The sequence below is a fragment of the Dermacentor silvarum genome, chromosome 10, assembly GCF_013339745.2.
Source record: "Dermacentor silvarum isolate Dsil-2018 chromosome 10, BIME_Dsil_1.4, whole genome shotgun sequence".
In the NCBI taxonomy this organism is placed as follows: domain Eukaryota; kingdom Metazoa; phylum Arthropoda; class Arachnida; order Ixodida; family Ixodidae; genus Dermacentor; species Dermacentor silvarum.
The window spans coordinates 18,969,047-18,996,828 of NC_051163.1; the positions used below are offsets into that span (position 1 = coordinate 18,969,047).

Here is a 27,782-nt window from a genome sequence, read left to right on the forward strand (position 1 = left end):
ATGTGACACGTGGGGAACATGTATATATATTGTGATAAAAGGCTGTCCTAGGGAAAATTTACGCCAAGGGAACCACAGCTTTATATGTACATGGTATAAGTCTAATAAATGCAGTGAAAAAAAAAAAAAAAAAAAAAGCTGTACAAATCCCAACGCCGCACAGCTGGATGGTTGGTAGTGGGTACGGAATAAACCTGGAGACGGGCGCACAGTTTTGAAGAACAGGTGGCTCTGAATAGTGCGGGAAAAAAAAAAAAAAAAAGGAAATCGAAGTTCAAATGCGGCATAATGTCGAAGCAAAAGCTGTCTGCGAGAACTATCGCGACGCTGTAGCCGTGCTTCTGGTGTTTTGAGCCAAGAAAAGTGTCCCGGAGTTTCACGCGTCGAAACTGCTGCAGGTGAAAACTAATAAACTCGATTAAGTCACCCGTGTTAGGCTGGCATATTTAAAGTATGTTTCGTTTTGTTTTCTTGGCTTCATCATGTCGTGAGCATTGCCGCTATAAGCAAGAAAAAGCCGTTTGCCACGTAACTATATAGTGTGAGGGAACTTTTTTCTTTTTTTCATCTAGTCCGCGTGCTTAACGCTGCGTTGCGACGGTGTGCTGGTTTACTACGAGGACTCGCAAACAAGCGCCAAGAAAGATTGCGCGAGGTGATTGCGCAAAAAAAAAAAAAAAAAAAAGCAACCGCGCGCTGCTTTCGTGAGGGTCGATTAATTTCGGTTTCGCTCCGTTTTCAAAAAGCCGCGCGACGCGACGCTGCGAGCGTCTCGTGACTTCCGTGACGTCACATCCGTCAACAAAAAGCACGCATCAACAAACTGGCTATGCGCGCTCGCTACGCTGCTTCAGCCTCGGCGCAGTTGACGGTCCTCCGACGGCGACGGCGCGGGGACCTGCGAGCGCGGAGAACGACCAGTCGCGCTTTCTTTTTTATTTCGGTTCGCTTTTTTTCTCGTTTTAGTTTTTTCCTTCGCGCGGTGTCCGTCGGGTTTTCTTTGTTGCGAGTGGAGCGGAGACTGGTTATACCGTTGGCGTGGTTGCGAGTCGTCTTCGGCGGCCGAGAACGCCACGCGACGGACTGCTGCTCTCCGCTGCTGAACGCGCTACCGCATCATCGCAACAGCTGCGGTTTCTCGGGCTCCTCAACGCGGCGGCCGCGATGCCGTTCATCGGTCGGGACTGGCGTTCTCCAGGCGAAGCCTGGGTCAAGACCGGAGAAGGCTGGGAAAAGAAGAAGATCCTGGAGTTCTACTGTTGCGCCGACGAAAGGTACGACGTGTGTTTGTGTGTACTACAACATCACGACGCGCGTGCGAGTGTTGCACTTGTTTCTTCCGCGACTGGCGTGCGTGTTGAGACGCCGTCTGTCGCTGGGTCTCTGCCAAGGACGAGCAATAACGGGACGGGCCATGTATCGATTCAGACGGACGGCCGAGAGGGAGAGAATGAGGTGGCGAAAGTGGGGAGGAAAGAAAGAAAATGGCTCAGAAAAATACATTTCGCAGATGTCTCCCATCTCTTAGAGTAGTCATATAGACTAAAGGCTGGCCGATTTCGCGACTGATGAATTTTTATCCATCCGCGTTAGCCCAGGATTACCCGTTCTGACATCGCCGTGTACAGCTGTTCCACTCAACATGCGCATCGGTCGAAACAGCTGTGCAGGGAAGGAGAGGCGACGAGACAATGTATGGAGACTGGCGTGACATGATAGTTCGTGCGTACTTCGCACCCGCGCCTGTGTAAACAACGCTCCTGCTGTCGGGAGCCGGAGAAACAAAAGGATCTTGCGATACAGGCAGGCGCAAACGGCTTCGCCAGCGCGCTTTCTCTATGAGCGATTCCCAAGTTTCTCTCTTTCTCTCTCCTGCGTCCAGCTGATCCCGTCAAAATGGCGGTCCTCGGGCGCCCCTTGTCAGAAAGGCGGCGGGAATAGAAACGAAAGAACGCTCTGGCAGTCGAGTTTATTCGCCTACTCTCCCCCGCAACCGTCGCTGGAACGGCTCAGCTGTTGCTTAATGCGCGCTAATGTAGCACTGCGGCTGTGCTTATGCAAAAAGTAGGCCAGTTCCTCCTCGGTAAAAAACGTAGCCCGGCCCTTTTCTTTTTTCGTGCCCCTGCTCACTGCAGCACATTGACGACAAAGGCGGGCACGGTATATGTGTGTATACAAGCTTAGGCAGGTTTTGAGTGTGTGTTTTCCAAGTTTCTGGCCCTTTCTTCCCTACGTGCGTGTCACCAAAAGCGCAGCGTGCATTTTTGTTTTTCTGACGCTTTTTCTTAAGTTGGACATATGTGCGTACATACGTCGGCCTTAACTACGCCTCTGTTTTGATATTTTCACCTGGGCGGTCTTTGTGGCCTGTTTGTGCTTTCAACCGCGAGAAAAGAGCTAGAGCATCTAAGAGAAATGCCGCGCGTCTTGGGGATTTGCACGGAGTCGAGAGCAGCTTGAATAGCAGCTGGGATGTCGAGTCGCTTAGCAACCGCTGTTTAACTTCGAAGGCGCGCAACCGCCCGCGTTCTTCTTCATCGAGCGTGGCCGAAGGAAAAGAAAATTGCTGAAGCGGGAATAGAGCGCATATCTACTGGTGGTCACGGTTGGAGTGATCCTCCTCGGCAAGTTCTAGCGGTTCTAGGTTAATTGATGGCCCTGTCTAGCCGACGCGCGAACTCCTCTATTTACGGGAGTGCTGCCTACTGCGACGCCAGTTCATGGCCCTTGGGACACACATAACACGTGCAAAATTCAGGTCTAAACGCCTATGTGTATGCACACACCGACCCTAGCTGTTTAGAGTGAGTTTTTAGCTGCCGGGTTGTTCCTTGTTTTGCTGGTTTAATATTTGCTCGTCCTTGAGGTTACGCACTTTTTCCTCCCGCCATGGTTACGCATTGGAACCTGAAGCAAGTGCTTTCGGTTTCGGACTTTCACGATCCTCTGAAAGCATTCGCATATCAAACTGGATCTTTACTGAACATCAACGTTTTTCATGTGTTCTTTTTTCTTTCTCTGCTTTAACAAGTAAAGGCCGATTTAAGAAGACTGCATAAATCGAGCCCGAACGCTACTAATCTGAAGTCAATGGTAGTTTCTGTTTCGTTGTTTCGTACTGCCGTGCACGGTCGACTTGTGTATAGAAAGAGACGAGTCGTTCTTAGAACACTTGTGACACGAAGGTCGAATAACGTAGCGTATTTTGAGAAACGACGAAAAGAGAAGTCGGATGTTGGTACAAAGAAAAACCGTGTCGTCTACCTGCCGCTCATCGTTCCGTGAACGAACATGCACTCGCAAGTCTATGTCCGTTTCTTTTTTTTTTCACACGCACCCCCCCTCCCCCCCTTTTTTTCTCTCTTTCTTTTTCGTTTTTCCCCCCCTTCTCAGTCGGTCCGTCACATCCGAGAGATCGTTGTTACGTGTTTCCGCTGTTTCCCAAGAGTTGGCCGCGCTCTGTAGCTCGGGCCAAATAAAAGTAAGGGAGGTCCGGACATCCAACAGAGCGCGGACGAGTTAAAAAGAAATAAAAATAAATAAAACGGCCATCGTTAGGCAGCGGCCGGTTGTTCGCTTCCTGGCTGGCAGCCGTGTGTTTCTCCTGCAACCGGGCATAGTCGCTGACCTATTTAGCCGTGCACGAAGATTATTCACGCTTGTTTTCTCTTTGTATATCGTTTATATTTTCGTTGCAGTGCGAGCACAGCAGTGCGGGAGCACTGACGTGTCGTCTGCATAGCGCAGCTGTTGTTGCGGCTGTAGCACTACTGCACCGGGAGCAATTCGAATGACTCGATTGCCACCGAGGGTCGAACGCGTTTTTCGATCGCGCTCGATCGCATTTAATTATTGCCCTTTCCTAAGCGCGCGCGCGCTTCGTTTCCCCGACTTCCGCAAGGCGCTTTTGGAACGAGTCTGCTGCTGCGACGAACGCGGGCGAAAAAAACGAATCGGAAGCAGTTGCCTAATCGCTCGCGCTCGAGACCGAGGTCACTGCGTCGCTCGCGCAGTTGGCTTTTTGCGTATCCATCCAGTTTCGTTGCTGGGGCTGCGCGCCAATTCGCCTGGGGCCACTTAATCCTTATATTTTTTTGCCGTTATATCGTCTCGCGTCGAAAGCGACGGCCGCGGTTCTTCGGGCTGCAGGGCGAATATGTATGGGCGATTGAGTGGTGGATAAGAGTAAAGCCGTTCCTGCACAGCTGTGCGGTAGAGCGTACGTGTTCTAGGTGAAGGTGCTCATGGCACGTTTTGCTTCTTTTAATGCGACAACTACGTACAGTACTGTGAGAGTTTAAAACGAAAAGTGAGTTCACGTTAAAAAAGACGAATATAAAGAAGCAACTCCGGTTGCTATTCAAGAATGCCTTTAGCATGTTTTGGGAGAAGGTTATTTGTGGAACTATGTAGCACTGTGTGTTATAGGTGGTGTCCCCCTCTTGACCACCGTGCCTTACTCGTATGTGGGATTCGACCGGTACTTTGAGCGCCATTTCCTCAAGGACCAGTTCAGAACCCCATGCAGTGTCTGTGACCAGAGGTGCAGTGTCTCAGATGACAGCGTTTCAAACTGCTGGCTGTCACAAGAGAATAATGCGTGAACGCTCTCTTTACCACCATCCTGCACCATTCGGTTGGACAGTTGCAAGAAATCATGGTTGGTTGCTAAATGCATAAAAAGATTGCATGGCTGCTACTGTCCTTTGGACAAACAAGGTGTACTTGAATGTACGGATGCATTGATTGATTGAATAAATGTGTATTGTAGAAGATTGCCGAGAGCCTATTGAAAGAAAGAAGATAATAGGGACAAGTTATAGTCTGCATAAAAAGCCCGTCTCCCGGAACTAGCATATATGCTAATAGTGTGCAATAGGAGCAAGTTTAAAACTTCTTTAATGTGGTTGGTGTAACTGACTGGGTTCGTCTATGGAGTGTAGCCAGTTACTTAGCAGACCACTTGCTGACTATACACACCTAGAAAACATCCGTGTATGTGTGGAGCGGCAATGCAATCAAATGTATTCATTATTTTGAACAGTTTTGTGAAACTTCATAGCGGGTTTTCTCGTTCAGCATAATTTAAGCCAGCACAGAGTTTTGCAGAACTCACCATTGCGTAGTTGTGATAGTGTTTTATACCATCCTCTTATGACATGGTGTCTCTTGGAAAGTGCTGCCTATAACGTTTTGGAGCAAGTGTGTCCTAGTGAACTCAAAAGCAAACTTCATACTGACACTGTTTGTTGACTTTATCAACGAGGTGTAGCCTAAGCTGACTATATTGTTTTTTTTTTTTTTTTTGGGGGGGGGGGGGGGGCAATGTGCCTTAATCATTCACTGTTATTACTGTTGTATAAATTTAGCTGAATGTGTAAGCTGCTGTTTTCAAATATCATCTTTGTTGTGTGCCATGTCTTAACCTATGCTGTGAATAAATACTTAATACAATAGCATTTATACAGCTCGTTTAACTTGGCCTCATAAGAGGCCTTAAAAGTTGTATTGATGTCATTACATTCATAGTGGTTCAAGAGTGGAAGGAAAAGTTGCTAAACTCTTTCCCTACCATGGAGAAAGTTGGTGTTTTTTGTATGTTGCGGCAGATGTCATTTTCTGAAGGAACTATTGCACTCAATATTTAATGTAGTACATAAACAGAAAGCAAAATGAATGCCTTTCAAGCATAAAAGTTTTATTAAAGAGATGTTATGTCATAAAAATATATAATTGTTAAAATCAAGATTGAACAAAATTGAAAAAAGTTTGTAAAGACATGCTTGTATCTACTAAGAAAAAATTTTACGAAAATTATGAGATATACAAAATGTATTGCCGTCTATTAGGCACTATCTCCGAAAAATCTAAATTTTTCATTGAACAGGTATTCCGCTACAAAAGGTTTAACTGCGAGCACTACAGTTGGGCGTGCCAGGCTGCGGCCGCCGATGTTTTGGGCTGGTTTTCGTCGTCGTCGATTTCAAACTAAAGTCCTACGAAAAGTCAGTGTCCTCTGACTCGCTGCTATTCGATGTATCGATAAGATCAGCAGCCGCAGAGGCAGCGGAATCGCGATACCTATCATCTCCCGAAGCGTGCGCGCCGTCTCCGGAGCTGGACATTTTTGTGTTCTGCTTTGACGATCGCGAAACTTCGGAGCGCGCTTAAAAATCACTGCCTGGCGGGAAAAAAGCGAACTGCTTAGAAAACAAAAATATAGTTTCTCCTCTTTCACATCCGATAGCGCAGTATGTCTGTGAGCGGCGCGGAAGGTCTCGAAAGCGGCGTTTCAAACCATCGATAGAGCGCTAACGATGCCCAATGGGCGCGGTACGGAATGAGTTAAATGCCTATTTCGAGGCTGCAGACGAGTGCCCTATATCACTAAGTGAAGGCTGCAGTCATTCATTAGGTATCAGGTGTCAAGAGGATATGTGGAAAGAAATCCCTGATGTGACCTTTGCACTAGAGTTATCATGTGTGTACATGTCGGGTGCCTTGTGCTAATGCTAAGCGAATAACAATGTCGCATTGCCTTGGAGTGATGCTGTTATATATGCGCATCGCTTCCTATTCTCCTGCCATCTATGCGACACCTTTCAAGTTAAATGACAGCTTGCACCACCTATGTAACGAATCCTGAATCTCTACAGCCTGAATAAACTCAGTCCAATGGTGACAAGTATTGCTTCCGGGTTAGTTGTCTTTGTGGTCCATTTGTAGGTGGAGCAGCATTATGGTTGATTGTGTAGCAATGGTGTGGTGGAGGTCGGTCATGGTGAACAAAAAATCCTTCGCAGATGTGTATGCGAACCTGACAATTGATAGATCAAAGACAGCGAAGCTGCATAAGCGAGGTCTCACACCCTTCAGAAGTACTAGCTAGAGGTCTGTTTGCTGGCTGTTCTTAGTGATGTTTGATCACTGATGCCACCTGCACATTCTTACTGACATCCTGGTAATATGCCTATCTGCGCCAGGGCTTGCATGCTGGCTACTCTTTACCATCACAGCCGTAGATATCCCCTAGCTGACCTCCATGCCTGTAAAACACAACATGAGAAACAAAAATGATGGATTACTGGCTAAAAAATAATGTGGAAAGAAGGTGTTGTCTACTTGTGTGAGGTATACGCAAGGTAACTTTTATTTTATAATTGTTGATAATTGCATTTCAACGCAAGAATTTGTTACTCCAAAGCAGGTTGCGTTGCTGATTGATACTGACCACGCCGTCTTACGTTGCCCTGCACTACTGCATGAAAATGGCTGAGAAACTCCCCTTCACAGCTTCACTGTAGAAGAAAGAAAGAAAAAGAAAACCCGGGGTATGCACAGTGCTTTGTTTTGCAAGTCCAGACCTCAGCACCAAAAACACCAGGTAGCAGTGACCGGGTAGCAGTTGGCACGTGTGCTACTGCATTTTGCTGTGGACTGATGCATGACATCACACTTATCCAATGTTACTGAGATAAACAAACAAACAATGCACTTTGTTTTCCAGTCTTGATTCTTTGGAACAGCCTGCTGACTACGACCTTCCGCCGTCGTCTCCACCAAACCTAGGGGGCGGAGACGCAGGAAGCGGCGACGAGTGCCTGGACAACTACGCCAAGCAGCGGCGGCTTTCTCAGCAGCCCTATTGCCAGATCACACTAAAGTGCACACGAGAGGTGAGGCTGCTCTATCCTGCTGAAGTTGTGAGTGCGTGTCAGTAGCCGTTGGAAAAAACCTGACTACGCTGTTATGGAACAGCTGCGCCAATTGCGCCAAGAGTAGGCCTTTGTGCCATCCTGTTTCGATATTGCGTGTAAGCGAAAAATTGTGCCAAGCCTGTGCCAGAGGAACCATAAGAACGAAAATCTCATTCTGTTGTCGCTACCTCACTAGTAAAACTGAAACCAATACCTAAAGCATGCTATCATCATGAAGGTTACACTAGTAAAACCTAAAGCATGCGTATCATCATCATCATCAGTACTCTCATCACTAATGTCATCATCATTCTGAAAATCAGTAGAGCAGCCGTAGTCATGGATATAGCCGATGCTGTCGGTGCTCCAGGTCCTGCATTTGGTCTTTTGTTGCATTTTCCTCTGGCAGAGGTTCAATGTACTGCTTCTGTGCAGTCCTGTTCTTGAAGTTTGTGCTGCAGTTAAGTGCTCCTTGTACCAGCATGGCACGGAGCTCGAAGTTGCAAATTCAAAGTTTCTGTCTGCTGTTTGGAAAATCTGTATTTTCTCCACATCTTCTATTCTCTGTAGAAAGAGAGAGGGAGAACAGAATAAAAAGCTGCATTGATGAAGCTACATGCGTAATTTCATGCCTGTGTTACTCAATGAAAACTTGCTTACCTTTGCACGTGAGGTGGCTAAGAAAGCTGTAGACGCCACACCACCCCATCTTTGATATTAGAGAAAGGCAGATAAAGACATAGGGGAAGGGGCCCCCAACGGAAGCCATTACCCCCAGACCTCTCCAATGTCTTAATCCAGCCTCCAAACGAGGTTATATTTTAACTAACCGCTCAAGAGTACTGGACAAAAGAAAGAAGGGTGTGAAAACACTGTGCTGATTTTGAAACGGTTTATACTTTCTAGAACAGAAGCGTTTGCACAATTCATGTACAACAGCAACAAAAAATATTGAGAGAAATATGAAGTTAATCTACACAAAAGGCACAAAAAAAAAAAAAAAACAAGACAAAAAACAGCAAAGTGTACTTGATACTCACGCCTATGTTATGGAGCTCCCATGTCCCAAGCTTAAACTTAAAGAAAAATATATTTTTGTCGAATAGAGCAATAGAAGGTACGTCAATGCACTTGGTGTTGCAGTGTGTCATCTCAGATGCTTCGATTATTTCTCATGTGGTTCTATTGTAGTGAAGAAGAAGAACAGGGAGCAAGCAGTAGTGGGGTGCACTCATAGATGTAGGGTGTGAGCACAGATCATGACCTGTTGGCGCCGAGACAGTTGCTCTCTTACGACTGTACTGGTTTTTCGCCTGCTGCTTGCCGTCAGTAAATCTCCTTATCAGTATCAACAATCTTGCCTATAATGTATCGGAATAATATGAAAGCTTCTGTTCTGAAAAGGATAAACCAGTGGAAATCAGCTCTGTGTTTTGACCCATTTCTTTTGCCCAAGTTCTAGATTTGCACTGTTAGGTTTACTCATGTCTAACTAACTAATTTTGTTCATTCGACTAGCTCAAATATGCATCTTGCCCCAGGGACTCTGGAACTGAGGCGGGGAGCTAATAGGGTTAGCAGGTAATCCCCTCATCCCTGACGTCCGACTGCGCTCTAATGTGGTAAATTAGGCCTTGGATTCACACACAAAAATTAAGTTTGCGTAAGTGGAAGGAGCTCTAGCTCCCGTCTCCCTACTCAAAATACACTTCCTGAACCCCTGCCTTGCCCCATGCATGGTTCACACAAAAATTTGGCTCTGATCATCTATCGAATTCCTAAATTAATTAAGGTATGAATTGAACTTCTCTTTCTTTTGAAGTGTTTTATTTATTTTATAGGTTCTACCATTTCATGCGTATCTGTAAAACTTTAGTGAACACGGAAGGAGTAAGCTGATGAAAAACTTCACAGCTTAGGTCTCTGACACTTCTCATCTTTGTAGGTTGCTGGCTACAACACCATCAGTGAAGCATTCCGTAGGCTAGACTTTCGCAATGGCATCAAAGATGTACGGCGGTTCAACTACATCTGCAAGGTTAGTGAATGGGTATTTGTTCCTTTAGTGGTTGTGGGCAACTCGATCCTGTGCAAGAGACTTCAGTGCACTCCGCTACTGATAGACCTACCACTGCTAGGTACACTAGAACCGAGTTGTGATGCTTTACCCATTGCTAACAGACAGCACTAACGTGTTTCGTGCTGATTGATCTGGAATTAAGTGAATTACTATTGTCTTATCCTGGAAGTCGAATCATTATTGTCACTGACAAAGCACGCGCAATGTTTTTGAGTGTATTTTAATTTGGAAGCCAGTGTTTGGGCATGAGCACCCTATTGCAAATGTGTGTTTAACCTTATTGCACGGGCAGTGTGAACTGATAGGCTGGTGTATAAGCAAGTTCACCACCTGGTGTGTTTGACTTTTGTTTGTTCAAGCACTATAGTAAGAGTTGAGGGTGGGTAACAATCTAGTTAGACTGGTACATCACGTAACCATTCTTGCGGAGGTGTACGATCCTTTTTTGTTAAAGTGCATCCAAACAGCGGATCAAACCAACAATGCGGATTGCGTGGTGACGTTGCGAGAATGAACTTGAGAGATGTGCTTACCACATCTCTTTAGGTCTTACATGTATTCGCATTATTCGTTTGTAGTATGTATAATGGCATATTGCTCGTTACATTTTGTTTGGTAGGTTATTTCGCGTATTTTGTATTATGCTGAGGCTAATTTCCATCAGCCTACATTTGGTGCAGAACCTGTGTATGCTGCTTTCCATGCAAACGAATGAATAAAGAAAGCCACACTGAATTGCGGTATGCAGAAAGGTGCTTACAGCTCAACCTCATGCCTCTGAGCCACTTGAAGGGCACTATCACAAAAATGTTATATCCCATTTTTTTTTCTTACTAGATAGCTCCCAACCCCGTAACTACATTGTGGTGCCAGAACTCCTTGAACGTGCTAAAAAAAGATGACTTTTTATTTGCTCTTTTATGTAACCAGTTCAAAATGCATGCCTAATGGTGCAGAGCTGCTTTGGCGTAGAGAGTGTTGACAAGGGCTCCTCTATGCACTATGCATCACCTAATTGAAGGTAAGTGGTCATGTGGTATCACGAACCACTGACACACACATCTGTCAACCTGCTGCAGTGGCAGCAATCCACACGGTGACCGTGTTCCTGAAAGCTGGGAGTGTGCACTCCATTGGCCATTCTTTCATTCAGCACTTCTTTGCATTCGACAGAGGATGAGAAGCTTCTTGTGCTACTGTCACTCCTTGGAATGCGCAGAACTTTTCGCCCATCTTACTTTCTCTCCCCCTATTATCTCATTGTCTAAAGCTTTTGGCAAGACGACCACAATGTGGCTTCGACCACTGCACCAACCTACACATCAGTGATGCCATGTGGCCCACTTCCATTCTCGCGACTTCTAGAGGAGACTTTGCGGTGTAGCGCAAAATAAGACAAGGAACACTGAAAAACGAGAGTGAGCGCTTACTGCCAACTGAAATGCTTCTTCTCTGACGAAAGGTTTTATATGGAAACAGTGGGGGCGGTGATTGTAGCTTGTTTGTATGTTGTTCTTTATTTTTTTTATTTTCTATATAAAACCTTTCATCAGAGAATAAACATTTCAGTTGGCAGTAAGCGCTCGTCCTTGTTTTTCAGTGTCCCTTGTCTTATTTCACGCTGCACCACACAGTCTCATGGAAAAGCAACTAGCCCAAACCATTACCCTTCTAGAGTAGCTCCCCTTGTCAACACATCTGACGCCAAGAAGATGCTCTCCATTTGGCTTGCATTTCTTATTCATCACATTAAATAATGGCATAATTGATGACTTGTTACACATTCGAGAAATTGTGACCTTATCCGTGATACAGATTTAGCACCTAATTAACAAAGAAAAAAAAGTCAGAAAAAAAAAATAGACAGCTTTTTGTGTCGGTGCTCTTTCGATGTTCAGTCTGCATTGTGAGTCGGCAATTGAGGCTGTCGCGTGAATACAATTTAGAAAGTTTTGCTTGTGGCTGTTTTTTAGCTGCACAATACAGTGTTGCTGAATACTGTCTAGGCCAGCATTTTCTGAAGGCCTGTGCGGTCTGTTTTGCAGCTGCTGCACCTGTTGATCACAGAAAACCTGACCACGCTGAGCGGATGTGCAAGTCGGGTGCTGTTCACCATGCTTGAGGAAGTGGCGTCGCAAGTTGCTGACAGTCGTCAGAACACTCACATTCTCCAGGTGTGAAAAAGAAAGAAGTCTGCTTGCTTTGCTGGTCTGGTTTCTTGTGTGCTTGCCTATCGATCGAAATTGTTTGCTTTGTACATGTGTGTGTGCGAAAGTGAGAAAGAGAGTTCGGCTTTTTCAAAATATAGCAGTAAAATGCAGGTGAGATGCAGGTGTTAGGAAAGGGGCAGGTCACTCACAAGATGGTGTGTGGCTGTTTTTAAAATATTTTTAATCTGGTGAAGAAACTTCACAACCTGTTTCATTATGATCTGGGCCAATCCTGAAGGCGGTACAGTGTTGCGCAATTTCTACGTTAGCTGCTATTCCTGTTCCACAAGATACATGCTCAGTATCTGCAAGGAAAGGAATGGAGAATGTGGGCCAATCCTGAAGGTGGCAAAAATGTACCAAAAATGTGATAACCACGCCGAAGATTCCTTACTTAGTGGCACAGCCAGAGTTCTAATGCCAGGTATACAGTCAATGTCCGATTTTTCGGACTCCCTAGGGGTCGCGAAAATGTCCGAAAAATTGGGCAGTCCGAAAAAATTAATGTATGCATTTTATTATCCCCAAGGCCTTAAATCGCCGCAAGCATGTCCGAAATAGCACTAAAGTACATTTATTAAGCGTGTTGGTGCTCGTACTGTGATAGGAGACACCGGGTGCACGCGTGTATAGTTAAGGAATACATAGCGTGTCCCGTGACAGTTGCACCTTCCCACTCATGATGTGCTCCACTGCAATACTTTGCGTATACTTCAGCGCATAACACTACTGTATTGAGGCGAAGCTGACTTTCGGGAACCGGCATTTTGCAACGCATCGTGCTTTCTGAGCTTCAAAGCCATTGGTGAGCATTATAAAGGTGGAGTCGATGCCATTGCTAACAGGGACGAATTGTTTCAATGAAAAATGGCACCGAACAGCAAGAAGCTTGGTAGGAAACGTTGAAGTAGCAAGGCCTAGTGTTGCCGCGGTGGTGGCTAGAGCTGCCAGCGGATCTGTGTGCAAGAGCGCCAGTTCGAGGCGGCGAGATAATCAAAATGGCGGCGGTGGTGGCTTCGATTAATGCTGTTTTGGGCTTGCGGTCATGGCAAAAAGTCCGGAACATCGGACGGCGGAGATTTCTCGAATCTGAAATTTCAGACGTTCTTATACATTGACTCTATGGGGTACGTGGAGGTGCCGCGAAGGTGTCCGAATTATCGGGCATGTCCGAAAAATCGGTCGTTGACTGTAGTTCATTTCTTTCCGAATGAACCAGCAGGCACAGACTATGCAGGAGAGGCTATATGACCCTGCATACAGCATCTCCACTCTGCCAGTTTTTCCTTTAGTTAGTTAGTTAGTATAGTAAACTCTGTACCTGTGCCTAAGAAGCCACGAACCCTGTCTCTGCAGCTTCTCCTGGAAGACCTCGAGCGGACGCTGCGCAAGTACCACTGCTGGGGTCGGCCCCTGGGCTCGAGCCAGCTGTGGGAGCAGCACCTGCAGACCCTGCAGCGCATCTGGAACGTGCAGCGGCACATTGACCTCTCCAACCCTAAGCCTGACGACGCCACGCCCCAGTTTCCCCATCTGCCTCCCGAACTGCTCAGGGAAGTTCTGCTACGTCTGGCCGACTACAGGTGAGCACTGCACTTGCAGTGAAGCGAACACTGGCAGACGAGCTTGTGAAGTCTCGTGCAGTGCGCACAAATTCACAAAGCGATAGCTTGATGCATGGTTCTTGTGAACGCTTGTCGGCGTTTTCAGCTACTGTTTGTACATGCTCAGTATCTGGCAGGTATGGGGATTATTCTTATTTGTTTAATTACTTGAGAATACCTAAAGGATGTTGCCTGGTGGGGGTGTTGTAGAATCAAGTAATTCGTGAGTACGAGCATATTCACAGGCACAGAACTACATAGAAACTAGGAAGCAGAGGCAAAAAAAGTAGCATACAAGTTAGCAGCGTAAAATACCTGGTGCCCACACCACACCTTCTGGCGCGGCGACCTCAGAGTAACAGAAACTAATCTTGAAGGCGTTGCATTAGCCTACTGCAGGTCCAAGGAACTCGTGGAAACATGTCATGGCTAATATGTTTTAAGGCGGCACTAAAGGCAAATACCAAATCAAGCTAAAGTGATGGATCAATGCGCGAGAACATCTAAGGTGTCAATATTATCACGAACAAAGCTTTAATAATCGAGAAATTTAGGTAAATGCAAGACACGACTTGCAGTTTATGAGTCTGAATTATTACAGTCTATGAAACAAGTGATCTGTGGTCATGAAAGTCGAACGGAGGGATAGTTCCTGAGTAATTATCCGCGGTCGTGTAGTGCTGCTCAGCTAGGGACAAACGGGTGAAAACGTGTCCATAGTACCTAGGCGCAGTCCTGACATTTCTCTCTCGCAACTTGCGCATGCGTACGCGCATCAGGAAAATGTGGCATATCTCTTGCGTGTCAGCGCCGTGGACAGAGCAGAAACACGCCCAAGCGTGAGGACGTCACTTGTTCACAGCACAAACTGATAGCTTGAAAAATGTCTGGGAGAGGGATTTTTCTTATGTCGCGTCTGAAGTATCTCCTTGGTAACCCCTTCTCAGCATCACACAGGAGGGTTCTCTTTGGGATGTGATTCCCACCTCTGAACGAAATTAGTATCATCATCGTCATCATCATCAGCCTATATTTATGTCCACTGCAGGATGAAGGCCTCTACCTGCGATCTCCAATTACCCCTGTCTTGCGCTAGCTGATTCCAACTTACGCCTGCAAATTTCCTAACTTCATCACCCCACCTAGTTTTCTGCCGTCTTCGACTGCGCTTCCCTTGTCTTGGTACCCATTCTGTAACTCTAATGGTCCACCGATTATCCATCATACGCATTACATGGCCTGCCCAGCTCTATTTTTCCCTCTTAATGTGATAAGCACGCATGCAAATTAGCATACCGAACGCCAAATTTAATTATTAATATCTCCGAACACTAGTGTTCCAGAAGTGTCCGACAAAATTGGGTTGTCTTTGAATACATAATATAAACATTTACCATAATCACAAAAAAAATGTGAATTAACAAATCCTTCTTAATTATGCACATACAGATCCTACTTGTCCACGCTAATTGTGTCCACCATAAACCACCTGTGCGAGCAGTGTTTGCATAGGTAGTGTAGCCTTTTCGTTACAATTACTGATACGCATTCATCCGGGACATGACACCGATTCTGCAGGTGCAGCTGAAGTGTTTGTAACATTGGTATTAAACTGCGAAGCGTGCGGTAATAATTCGGTCGCCATCGTCATTGTAGGGACCTGGCCAGCAGCGGAGAGGCGCACCCGGTGTTGGCGGCGCTGCTGCAGGAAGAGCACGTGTGGCGGCGGCTGTGCCTCTTCCACTTCGGTCCCCAGCTGGTGGAGCAGTGGCTGCAGCAGCCGCCGGAGAAGCTCGACGGCGCCCCCGGTTGGCAGCGCCTGTTCCACCGCCTCCGCAAGAAGCACGGCCTCCGCGAGGAGTACGCAGACAGCCTGCTGCTCTGCCGCTATTGTCGGTGCCTCTTCTGGAAGGTGTGCGCATGTACTCACTTATTTGACATAACCTCAGGGCCAAAGGCATTAGAGTGGGGAGTGGGTTACAAAGATCAGAAATTAAAAAACAAAAGTTAGCAAGAACGTGAGAATTGTGCAATGTTGGCTGAGGTGTTCTTGAACAGGTAATGATCTTTGATGGCGGTTGTTTGTGGAGGTAGGTGTTTGTGCCGGTAGGGATTCGACTTTTCTGATATCCGTTATAAGGATGACTGAGAAAAAGCATTAGATTTACAGAAAGGAATTCCAACTTGTGCATGATCCGAGCGAGAGGACACGTATATTGAGGAGACAATATAAACTCAGTGTGGATGTGAGGATGATGAAATAAGGTGTGAAAAATGCTTTAACGAAATAACGAAATGGCATGCAAGGGATGATAGATCAAGGCTTGATTTCGTGGATGATATGCTTGCTATTCTGTTGCAGTTGGAAAGAATGAAATGAACCGAATTATTTTGAATCATATCTAGTGAATTTATTAAGGAAGAGCATTGTGCAAACTGCCACACCAGTGTTAATAACTTAATAACTAAATTTATTGAGATTTTACTCACCTTAACACCCTAACCGCCAATTACGAGGCCACTCACGATAGCAAAGGTTGCACTGCCTTCTAATTTTGACAGATAAATAGTACACCATGTCTCGTGCCTTTTTTTTTTTTTTTCAGCAGGGGCAGTAAAAGCTTTACAGCCATTCCTAATACAGTAGACATCCGTTCACTTGATTCTGACGGGACCAACGAAACTGGTCGAATTATCTGGCGGGTCGAATTAAACAAATGGCACAGGAAAGGCCGAAACACTTTGTTTGCTTGGCGATATTTACCTTTAAAGTTACCTTTGCCGCAATGTAGTCCTGTTATGCAGTAAAGTATGAGAAGTAGGGAATAGTGCCACTGTTGCAGAACATAGCAAGTCTGTTCCTTAATTTGCACACGCACATGCGCCAGCTCTGGTCACAGTACGAGCACCAAGATGCCTAATAAGTTTACTGGTAAGCCCTCAGAGCTTTAGATAGACCTCCGCTCTTGTTGGCTTTGAACGTCCCCTGGACTTGTGGAGTTTTTTCATTTTACTGTCTTCCATTTCACTAGCTTTTCCAAAACACAGGTGGTTTTTCTCTGCTTTTGGTTCACAGCGCATGTGTGCATGTATAATTAACCCTTTGAAGGTCGAATTATTTTGAAAAAAAACTTTCCCAGATGGTCAAATTACTTTATTGCGGATATTGAATGTACAAAATGTATAAAGTCGGGAATAAATAGTGAAAAAAAAATTAGAAACAGTATTTTGATGTCGGCATCACTCAGAACTCCAAATGTTCAATAATATTTCAGAGTGTGGTATTCCTTGAAACACGGTTCTACGCACAGCGCCTTATCGCGCCAATCAAGGTAGAAATCAGCTTCCGCCGCATCTGCAAGAGAGCTCACGTTTCGCGCGCCTCCGTTGCGATCATTCGGCGGAACCGAAACTGCGTAAGCGCGTTGCCGCAGAGAGCGAGAATACCTCGTGATCGGCACTGATAAACAAGCTAAGACAGCGCCAATCAAGATAGAAATCAACTTCTGCCTCCCCTGCAAGAGAGTGCCGACAGAGAGAAAACTAACGTTTGGCGCGCCTCCGTTGCGATCACGCGGCGCAACCGAAACCGCGTAAGCGCGTTGCCGCAGAGAGCGAGAATACCTCGTGAGCGGCGCTGATAAACAAGCTAAGACAGCGCCAATCAAGATAGAAATCAACTTCAGTGCCACTGCAAGACAGTGCTGACAGAGAGAAAACTCACGTTTCGCGCGCCTCCGTTGCGATCACGCGGCGGAACCGAAACTGCGTAAGCGCGTTGCCGCAGAGAGCAAGAATACCTCGTGATCGGCACTGATAAACAAGCTAAGACAGCGCCAATCAAGATAGAAATCAACTTCAGTGCCACTGCAAGACAGTGCTGACAGAGAGAAAACTCACGTTTCGCGCGCCTCCGTTGCGATCATTCGGCGGAACCGAAACTGCGTAAGCGCGTTGCCGCAGAGAACGAGAATACCTCGTGATCGGCACTGATAAACAAGCTAAGACAGCGCCAATCAAGATAGAAATCAACTTCTGCCTCCCCTGCAAGAGAGTGCCGACAGAGAGAAAACTAACGTTTGGCGCGCCTCCGTTGCGATCACGCGGCGCAACCGAAACCGCGTAAGCGCGTTGCCGCAGAGAGCGAGAATACCTCGTGAGCGGCGCTGATAAACAAGCTAAGACAGCGCCAATCAAGATAGAAATCAACTTCAGTGCCACTGCAAGACAGTGCTGACAGAGAGAAAACTCACGTTTCGCGCGCCTCCGTTGCGATCATTCGGCGGAACCGAAACTGCGTAAGCGCGTTGCCGCAGAGAGCGAGAATACCTCGTGATCGGCACTGATAAACAAGCTAAGACAGCGCCAATCAAGATAGAAATCAACTTCTGCCTCCCCTGCAAGAGAGTGCCGACAGAGAGAAAACTAACGTTTGGCGCGCCTCCGTTGCGATCACGCGGCGCAACCGAAACCGCGTAAGCGCGTTGCCGCAGAGAGCGAGAATACCTCGTGAGCGGCGCTGATAAACAAGCTAAGACAGCGCCAATCAAGATAGAAATCAACTTCAGTGCCACTGCAAGACAGTGCTGACAGAGAGAAAACTCACGTTTCGCGCGCCTCCGTTGCGATCACGCGGCGGAACCGAAAGCGCGTTGCCGCAGAGAGTGAGAATACCTCGTGAGCGACGGTGATAAACAAGCTAAGAGCAGCGCCAATAAAGGTAGAAATCAACTTCAGCGCCACTGCAAGACAGTGCCGACAAAGACAAAAATTACGTTTCGCACGCCTCCGTTGCGATCACGCGGCGAAACCGAAACCGCGAAAGGGGTGTTGCCGCAGTCTGCGCGACGCACGCGCTGAAACTAGAAATCAGTCCTGTTTATCTCCGCGAGAAGGTAGCACAAATGTCAAACGCTTCTGGTGGCAGCACCTCCCGGTAAGCATGCATCGTCATTATGGCGCGAAATTTCAAACGGAGGATCGAAACCGTACCTGTACGGCAAATACCTTGCGGGACAGAAAACCGCTGCCGTACAGATACGGCAAAAACCTTCAAAGGGTTAAGGAATGCATACTAGTCCCCGTTTACGGTCTCATATACGAGACACACAGTGCGGGCGAAACGAGGGCTCAAATCACCATAGCAACATCAGAAACAGCTCTGAATGGCTGCCAGTATGCTTATTACGAATTTAGGTCTTTGTACTGTGACCGGAAACTACACGCCTGTATAATTTTAAAAAATGTGTACTACAGTAAAAGTTTATTAATTCAACACTGGTGGGATCGCGAAAAATTGTCGAATTATCCGATTGTCGAAATATCGAATGAACAACAATAATGCGAAATTTTCCCCAGCATGACGTACCTTTACTTGCCAAAGAAGTTTGTACTCTTCGTCTGTTTTTTCGGGCAAATTTGGGCGGCTACAATAGCTCTAATAGCTGTCAGATGCTCCGTGTGACACGCACCATGCGGACTTTGCTCACAAAAGTCCTCCAGCACGGACAAGGCTGCTGCGGCTTCTTTTATCGTACGTTTCGGTGGTTGGGGCAGTTGGTCACAAGTCACCTTCCGACGAATCGTAGTCGTCGGCGCTTATCACGTCCTGAATTATTTCCTTCCTCAGTCAGCTTCCCGGCAATGGCGACACCATCATCGATGGATATGTAATTAGGGAGCAGCACCGCAGGAGGCAAGACATCATCGAAACAGATGTCATCTTCTGTGGTTGCGGTTGCATCAGCTGTTTCGATCGGCAGTTCCTCTGCGCAACAGTTCGGTTGCACAAACCGCACAATTTGCGATGACACCTAGCCGATGACACCTAGACATCTACCCGTTTCGGATGATGCCGATGACCATGCGGTTGGCCTATGCGGCATTTTTTTTTTTTAAGCTTCACAGTAGCGTTGCTCTTGGCAGTGTTTTTTTTTTTTTTGCTCTCTTCGCATCGACTGGGCGAGCTCGCAGGCTGTGATGCTAGGTCGAATTAACTGATGCGCGAAAATTCCGCCAAATTAACGAGAGTTCTGCTCCATAGACTCCTGTATATAATTGTAGGGACCACGAGCACAGGTTGAATTAATGGATTTTCCGAATTAACGAGGGTCGAATTAACGAGCTTTCAGTGTATGCCTCATAACAGTAGCCCCTTTTCATTTTTGGTTTGCTTCACTGCATAACACAACTGTATTATGGCGAAGCTGATTAGTCAAATTCGAGTTATTTGGCGAAGGTCAATTTTGAGATCGAAATAACGGAGCTTTGAGCCCATAGAAATGTATCGGTGCCAGGAGGGACCTTCGGTTGCGATCGAATTAACCGGAGTCGAATTATCGGAAGCCTACTGTTCATATTCGTAGAGCAAAAAGGCGGCAAAAAAAAAGCAGGTTAAAAAGAAATCCACACTTTTCGTCAATTTTGATCAATTATCGATGGCGGTCAAGGTGTTTAAGAGAAGTTTGCTTATTTTTTTAATCTTAGGGACTTTCTTAGTGATGTAAATAGCACATAACTTGCCCCATGTAAAATTCCTCAAGGAACTCGGAGGTTATACCAACGAACTGTGCGTGGGTTCTGAGTCAGGCACCACTTCTGGCGAGTGATAATGGTGGCATTTTTTTTTCAATTTCGGTATCACAAGTGCATACTTCTTGCAAGCCTTCATGATGCCGTCCCAGTGATAAAACGCTTCCCAGTGTGCCAGTTTGATAACGCTGAAAGATTGCACAGTGCTTGCATGTGAAGTGCATTGGTGATGTAGGCTGGTTATCTGCGACAGTGACACAGTTCAAAGACAGTACCATCACCACCACCAAGCCTAGCCTAATTCAGCTCAACCTTGCATTTATGCAGTCCTTTGGCCACCCCTGCCTCAACTCTTCGCGAGAGGAGACTGCGGAGGAAGGCAACAATGGTGCTGTGACGCCAACAAGCATCCTGCCCATGTGCATTCCCGTCACCCCTCAGGCGTTTCTCCAGTTCTTCTCGCTGTGAAAGGTGGTGGTCTGCCAGTGCCAACGTTGTTCCAGAACCAGAGCTGTCGCCGTTCCCGAAAATGGTGCTGGCTCCTGACGACGCAAATGCCGCCACGGCGTCGGCACGTCTTGTTTCCCTCCTGTCCACTTTGAAAAGGCAGCCTACTCAATCTTGTTGTCTTTACATTTTCTGGCTCTTGTCTTGTCAGCACTTTTGGTCAGAGTGCATTGCGTGCCCGCGGAAGGGGCATGTCAGGTTTTTGTCAAGTTGGAAAACGGAGTCGTTCTTGCCACGGTTGTCATTCGGACGGCATCATTACCTGGCCTCTATTTGCAGGCTCAGAGCTGGCGTTGTTCTTTTGCGGTGTTTGGTTATAACGCAGTTTAAATGTTGCCTAGCGCGGTGCGGTTGTACCAGGCTGTACTGTTGTTGCATATCAGTAATTTTCTCATTCTCACGTGAAATCGCTGGCTTTAACGCTATGTGGCTGGTGACTTTCTGTTGACAACACGTGAATTTATCGTTATTAAGAAGACTGTAACTTTTAGTGCATTATACTGAAAGGAAGTGCACCTTAAAATAGTTACGATTACTTTTGCGGGGTAAAAATGACAAAAGTGCAATATCCAGAGTCTATATCGTAGCCATATGGTCTTCGTAATATGCAAGACATTGTCATTTAGAGGGAAACAGCCTCATTTTCGAAAGACTCATTGGTTAAATACGTTACCGAGACATTAGCCAGTTAAATTAGTCTCACAACTCCTTCAGAATTGATGGCAGCTAGGACTGTATTCTCAGCCTGTCGCTTTTGGGTATTTCACTCCCAGTGCACGTACCACTGGATAAGCCAGCAGGCAGGATGCCTGTCCCTCCAAATGAGGTGTTGCATTGGACGTTAACGTTATGGAAATGTGAATGTGTTCCCGAGAGTAATTTATCAAGAATATACCCAGTGTTTTTTTTTTTTTTTTTTTCCATTTTAATATCTGGTTAGCTAAAGCTTGTTGCTGGGTGGGTTGGTCATATAGTCTGTTGTTGAGTTACTGGAGCCAAGGACACGTAGAGCAACACTCGTATTCAGTGTTCTCATCTACATGTCATGTCTTTTGATTGCATCAATACTTGCCAAGTAATCTACAGTCGAACTGCCTTTATAACGAAGTGCTCGGGGCCTCCTAAATCATTTGTTAAACAGGTCACTTTGTTGTAAAGGTCGCGCACCGCACAGCTCACAACAGAACCGGGACAGAATTATTCCTTCGTTATACAGGTCCTTAAGTTGTAGAGGCGCTCGACTGTACCTGCTTTGTAGGACGGTACACCTAATAACAATTCAGACATTTCCCTGTGGGCCAACGTAACATTCCTTTAAGAAGTTGTAGCTTGTGGTATGGGTAGTGTTTTGAACGTTCGCGAGTTGTGATATCCATACTGGTCAGTAACTGCAATATTGAACGGCATTCCTCCTTGAAAGTCTAGATGAGGATCTAGGTTAATTCCTAGACGTTAGAGAAATTTGCATATAGTGCAGCTGTGCTTTCAGTGTGCAAGATCAATAACGTTTTAACGAAATGGTTCGTTCCAGAAAATGGGAAACATCGGCATGTGACGACCACATTTTGTGTGCGTGCTTTTTGTAATTTTTTTTTTTTAGACACTATTACTCGTGATGTTCAATCACTAAGAAGCAGTGCGCTTCATTTTTCATTGTTTCAGTCATCGCCTGCCGTGAAAAGGGAAGAAGTTTCGTTAAGTGTTGAAAATTCTATGTTTTCTTTCTCCTAGTCTGTTATGGAACATGCCTGCAGCTCTTACTGGTGCATATCAAGGCTGCTACTAGAGTGAACACAGCCAAAGAAAAACAGTTAAAAACGAAGAGTGCAACAATGTGCGTTGACATGTGATCTCGGCGGAAACACTGGCATCTGACTGCCGCATGTCTGTGCTGTGGTGGAGAGGTTACGTTGGAATCTTCTCCCAGCATTGGGGAAATTGGGAGCCAGTGGAATGGAATGGAATCGTGGCAAGAGCGCCGCCTGAAACTTGTTTCCAACTTAGGCCCCTGTTATGATCACCGGTGCTTTAGAGTTTGTACATATGTATGTAGGAAGGTATATGAGCTATATTTTCTATACAGATATCTTATTTCAGTATTTAAAAGGCATAAAAAAAATAATGAACTTAAAAAAATATATATTTATATGTTTGTCTGCAAGCTGACAGTGTTCGTCGGAGGAAAGAAGGGAATGAACACATCAGCACTGTGGGAAGCGAGCTGTTGAATGTTGAAGAGTTTGTGTGAAATGTAAAGTGTTGAGGAAACCTGCATTCCGCACCTGCCCCTCCCCCCCCCCCCCCTTTTTTTTTTGTTAGTCGCTTCTCTTAGCTCTCTGCGCTTCACTCACAAAGGGAAAGAGCAGCTTGCGATAAAGGCAGTCCACTTTAATTTTGGTACACTTTGCATTGTATGTTGCGGACAAAATGGCGGTGTGTAAGAATTGATGTGTAGTAGTAGCAGTAGCTGCACGGCTGTGTGCTGAAAATAGAGCGATGTGGTCCTCGGCTTTCAATATTTGTCACATGAACGTTCGCTCTGCATATCCTGAAACAATGCTAGGGCCCTAGGAACAGAAACTGCTAGCGATGAATCTTCCGTGTTTCAAGTGTGGCAGATGAGTTGTGTTTTGTGGCATTGGCATCTTTCCACACACCTGTGCAGTGCATTGACACAACTTCAGCCAGCATTTACAGCTAGAGTCCCAGTAAAGGGAGAGCTGCACATTATGGTGTTCCCTATCACAGTGTACCACACTGTACAAACAAACGTAAGCGTGTGCGAAACGTACTAGAGGACACAGATGGTTATCGAGGCACACAAAGACACATACTTGCAAAGACCTCGCCAAGAGTCTGTGTCTTCAAGCACATCCATGCTTAGCATGAATTACCAACTTGGCCGTAGAAGCAGCACTCTTACCCCTTTGCGGTCATGAGCATTTACCCAATTTGTGGTCGTAGAAAAAGCTCTTGGGTAAATAAATGCATGCCAAATGATCTATTTCAGTAAAATTTATGGATTGCTGAGGCTCTCAACAGTACTTGTGCACTGTCTGGTAGCGCTCGAAGGACTCCCCTGGGTGGAGGCCAGGATTTGCACTGCAGGTCTCTAGGGTCCTCATAGTTGCTTTCTTCTAAAGTGCTCTCATCCGAGGACATTTTATGACCAACTGAAGGCGAAATATATTCATCCTCGGGGCTAAAATCATCACCTGATTCATTGAATACATGCAAATTTTGCCCACAAGATGTATGTGGTGAAAACGTCATAATTCTATCAATGCCTCACGCCACAAATCGTGCAAAATCCCTTCAAGCTTGGAGAAAGGTAAAATAAGCGCTGCCTTCATCTGATGACATTGCGAAGTGCAAAACTAGTCGAAAAAGTTCCCGAAAGCCAGTGCTACCAATCCAAATAACCGACAAACATGACCACATGCGCACGTTGGGTGCTTTCTGACGTCTGACCGAAACCAATATTTTTGCTTGGTGGGAAGGGCCCAACACATGATCGCAAAGGGTTAAATGTGATTGTGAAGAAGATTGAAGAACATTAAAATCGGTAAGAAAATATTGAAAATATAAGTCATGATGAAACTACCATCAACAGAATAATGACTGTTAGCAATGAATTTTTTGTTTGAAAATTGCATTATTCACAGTCTGTAAACACATGACAACATGAGGCAAAATAAAGGACACTGAAATGCCTGCGCAGAAGGGTACGGATATTTTTAGTCTAGGCATCAGAGGAAAAGCCATTATGGTTACATATCTTCAATGTTGGCTAGTGAGGCAGTTATAACAGCTGGACAGTTGCAGGTCATGTATTTTCTACAAGACCATGTGTACATCCTTAAAAAAAATGTAATGCGAAACAGCAGGTGCCAGTTCACTGCAATGAACTACTACATGTATGAGGACGAGAATGTACGAAATGTGTTTTGTCTCTCACAATACGTTCCTTAAAGGACCCCCTCACCAAACGGAAAAATGTGGTTATGCACTCCTAGTTTTTAAAGCGCCATCCAGGAATCGTTCTGCTGCAAACATTTAAAAAAAAAAATGTTTACTATAGCAGAGATAGAAGCAAATGAAATATTCTAGGGTGGTGGTGCGAGGAGGTTAACTACCTCTCCCCCCCCTCCAGCAGAGGCTCTCCAACTTTGCCTCGACCAGTCCACACAAGCGACATTCCTTCCTTGCCTTCAGCCATATCAAAGCCAAAGGCTCACAAAACGTTTACGTCATGGTCCCTGCCCCATTTGTTTTCTTCATCTCCCTTCATTTCTTTTGCTGCGTAGCGCATTTTCGGTAGTGGTCTTGCGCGCCCTGCTATTCATGGGGATTCCCAAGCTGGTTGTGTAGCTCCTGGATATTTGTTTGCCGCAGGTGGTGCATGTGATAAGGAAGCAGCTGCCTGCTACATCACTGCTGGTAGGGGGCGTTGCACCTCTGAGATAAAGAACGGACGTGGGCTTATGATTGAATGTTTGGCTCTATTTGCAGCGTACATTCGTGTGGTACTTGGCAGAAACAATCGCCACCATGCGACCTACGCACTGTTAGAGTTTCCTACAAAAGTTGCTAGACGCAACTGTTGCAGTGATTGTTTAGATGGCGCAGGAATAGTGGGTTTGTCTAATTTTCGTGCTGGTGGTTTCATACGCTTTTGTGGCATTATTTCTTATGCTTTCTTTATCCTTCTAAGTTTCCAAGAAACCCTTTTTTTTTTCTAAACACATGAAGGCAATAAGTTTCTGTACCTATGCATAATCATTACAAATTGTCGGATTTATAACGGCATATTTTGTCGAAAATGATGAATTTGCAAAGTCGCAAAGCCATTTGAAACCATTAGGACAAAGTCGTGCAAATACATTTTTTACCCATCATTCCTGTGTTTGCATCATGTGTTTGCAGTGACCAAACCTGGTGAGGGGCCCTTTGGGTGGTATGGCTAACTAAATGCTTGAAACACACTGCACAAAATGGTAGTGCCTCAGTCCCACAGTGCAGTATGACATTGTTTTCTCCTACTGGCTTCTAGCGTATGTTTTTAAGGTCCCTGTAAGGCCTTGCTGTGATTCCTCGATGGACCATCAGAAACTAGCCGACTTTCACTTCTTCGTCAAGCTGACGGTGCAGGGTTGCCAATCTTTACTCCTAACTTCTTGTTGTGTTTTACTGTGTTGCTTTGCACCTTGTTAGTAGCACTTTTATTCAACACAAGTGCGGTCTCGGGATTTGTTACTTTGCGGAAGCGTAGTCTTCCCTTCTTCTCACTGTAGATCGCAGTGAAATATGATCGAAGACAAAGGTTTAAAACTTTTAACCACAGGCTGTAGTTTTGGCGTTTTCTTGGCTCAAGAAGACAACGGAAAGCCTTGGAATGGTTTTGCACCAAACTGTGTGTACACAGCAGAAGCTGCTGTTGTGCTAACCTTACTTCTTGTTGCAAAGCAAATTCCATTCCCGCGAATTCGACTGGGGAGGCCAGTCAAGCGTAGTCCTGGCATGTTGGATACATGGAGCTTTGCAAAATGTCACAAGAGTTCGTAAAGCGGTGCAATGCGAAGGTCACAATTTTAGAAATACGGAATTATAATGTGGTGTATCTGTGCTCGATACTAGCAGCTTGGCCATCAAGTTGGCAACTACCGTTTGCAAGTTAACAAATTGCTTGAAATTTGTGCCCTCATGTGACTAGAGCAGTAAACAAAGGTGATAATTTGCTCGGAGTTGTGAGAGAGATACTTCTGGTAGGTGTGTGATATACAGCAGGTGATTCGTAGGACGATGCTTCGACTATCTTTGTTTCCTTGGGGCTTCGACCATGCTTTACCCTCTCAGTCCGTCAACAGTGCGGCCAGACAACTCTCTTGTCCCAAGTCAACTTATACAGTTGTCTAGTCAAAGTGGCACATCGAATGTCCTTTTAATGACAACGTAACTCTTTCCCACCACATAGATGAGCCTGCACCCAAATAAAAGCTTTCATTTTTTTTTTTTTTTTTTTTCTATCAGGGAAAATGAGCACAGTGTGGAGATGGCTGATGCTTCGTGTAAACAACCAAATATTGTCAAGCTGGTTTCAGATTTTTTAAAGTTTAGACAGCTTTCTGTGAATGTTTTTTATTGTTGTTTGTTGTTGAATGTGCAAAGATGAAGTGGTACGTACCCGTGTGAACAAGGGGTGTAATGTTCTTGTGCAGCTTGATCTGTAATATCACTATCTCATTTTGGTTTGATGTTAGAGGTGAAATTAGGTGCGTACGTGTTATTATTGTCCAACATGTTTTAGATTTAGTCTTTCTTATTTTTAGTCCCTATAGGTCTTAAAGTATACTCATTGCCTGCATACATGGCTGTCATTTTTGTTTGTACAGTGTTTACAGTTAATTCTAGTTGACTAATACGTCTATAGAATAGTTCATATAATTTACACGTTAAGGCAGCTTTTCTGCCTTTTCAGCTCTTGAGAGTGGAGCGGATATCAAAAGCAGTTTTCTACAAATGATTGTTTTATCAAATGTGCAATTATCTGCTGCTGTGACTTGTCTGCTGAAGTTTTTTGCCCTCGAATCCGTCTTTATGCTCTGTAATCAAGTTGGATATGGTCTATACATAACTTATGTTTCTATGTGTAAAATATAAACTAATCCCATACTGCCTTGCTGATGTGTGCTTGTATGTTGCCAGCTTACTACTAGGTGTGATGCAGTGCCTATGTGTACAGACAAAAAATGCATACATTGTACAGTTTAGATCATGTTTCTTTTTGCTTTCTTTTTCATGAATACTTTTTTTTTTTCTCCCAAATATATTTCTCGGAAATGTCTGTCGACCTCTAAAGTTACTTCGACAAGTCATATGTATGTGATCCAAGCTGGTAAATGCATATATATATACTCAAAAATATATTTTGCTTTATGGTATTATATGTTTTAAAAAATAAAGCGTACGTCTCTACCTTCAAAGGCATCAATTCAGTGCACGTTGAGCATACTTCAGGCTCCTCGTGCAAACACACAGACACAAACATCTACTCACTTCTTTAGAATCAGCAAAAATTCGAAACGCTGGAGGAAGTGGCAATCATGCACATCACTTCACATACGGCTCTTTAGTCACACAGTGTTCGTTCCCG

The 27,782-nt window shown here is 45.3% G+C and overlaps 1 protein-coding gene and 1 long non-coding RNA gene across 2 annotated transcripts; one reads left to right on the plus strand and one right to left on the minus strand.

The window, feature by feature from the left end:
- The first annotated feature begins 830 nt into the window (after nucleotides 1-830).
- Nucleotides 831-27,612, plus strand: LOC119465975 (F-box only protein 25-like). The gene is made up of 7 exons (XM_037726464.2): nucleotides 831-1,274; nucleotides 7,508-7,676; nucleotides 9,643-9,735; nucleotides 11,823-11,951; nucleotides 13,344-13,570; nucleotides 15,248-15,503; nucleotides 20,450-27,612. Exons 1-7 carry the CDS (start codon nucleotides 1,165-1,167, stop codon nucleotides 20,588-20,590), a joined length of 1,125 nt encoding a protein of 374 aa, XP_037582392.1. The 5' UTR covers nucleotides 831-1,164; the 3' UTR covers nucleotides 20,591-27,612.
- Nucleotides 15,526-18,370, minus strand: LOC125940688 (uncharacterized). The gene is made up of 3 exons (XR_007463880.1): nucleotides 17,921-18,370; nucleotides 17,568-17,744; nucleotides 15,526-17,215 (listed from the first exon to the last, which is right to left on the minus strand). It is a non-coding gene; the product is annotated as an uncharacterized LOC125940688 (long non-coding RNA).
- Nucleotides 27,613-27,782: the final 170 nt, after the last annotated feature.

Excerpts from the sequence above, each read along its gene's own strand:
- LOC119465975 (XM_037726464.2), top strand. The coding sequence starts at position 1,165 with ATGCCGTTCATCGGTCGGGACTGGCGTTCTCCAGGCGAAGCCTGGGTC. Across the intron at positions 11,952-13,343 it reads AGAACACTCACATTCTCCAG|CTTCTCCTGGAAGACCTCGA; the intron begins GTGTGAAAAAGA and ends CTGTCTCTGCAG. Across the intron at positions 15,504-20,449 it reads GTCGGTGCCTCTTCTGGAAG|TCCTTTGGCCACCCCTGCCT; the intron begins GTGTGCGCATGT and ends GCATTTATGCAG.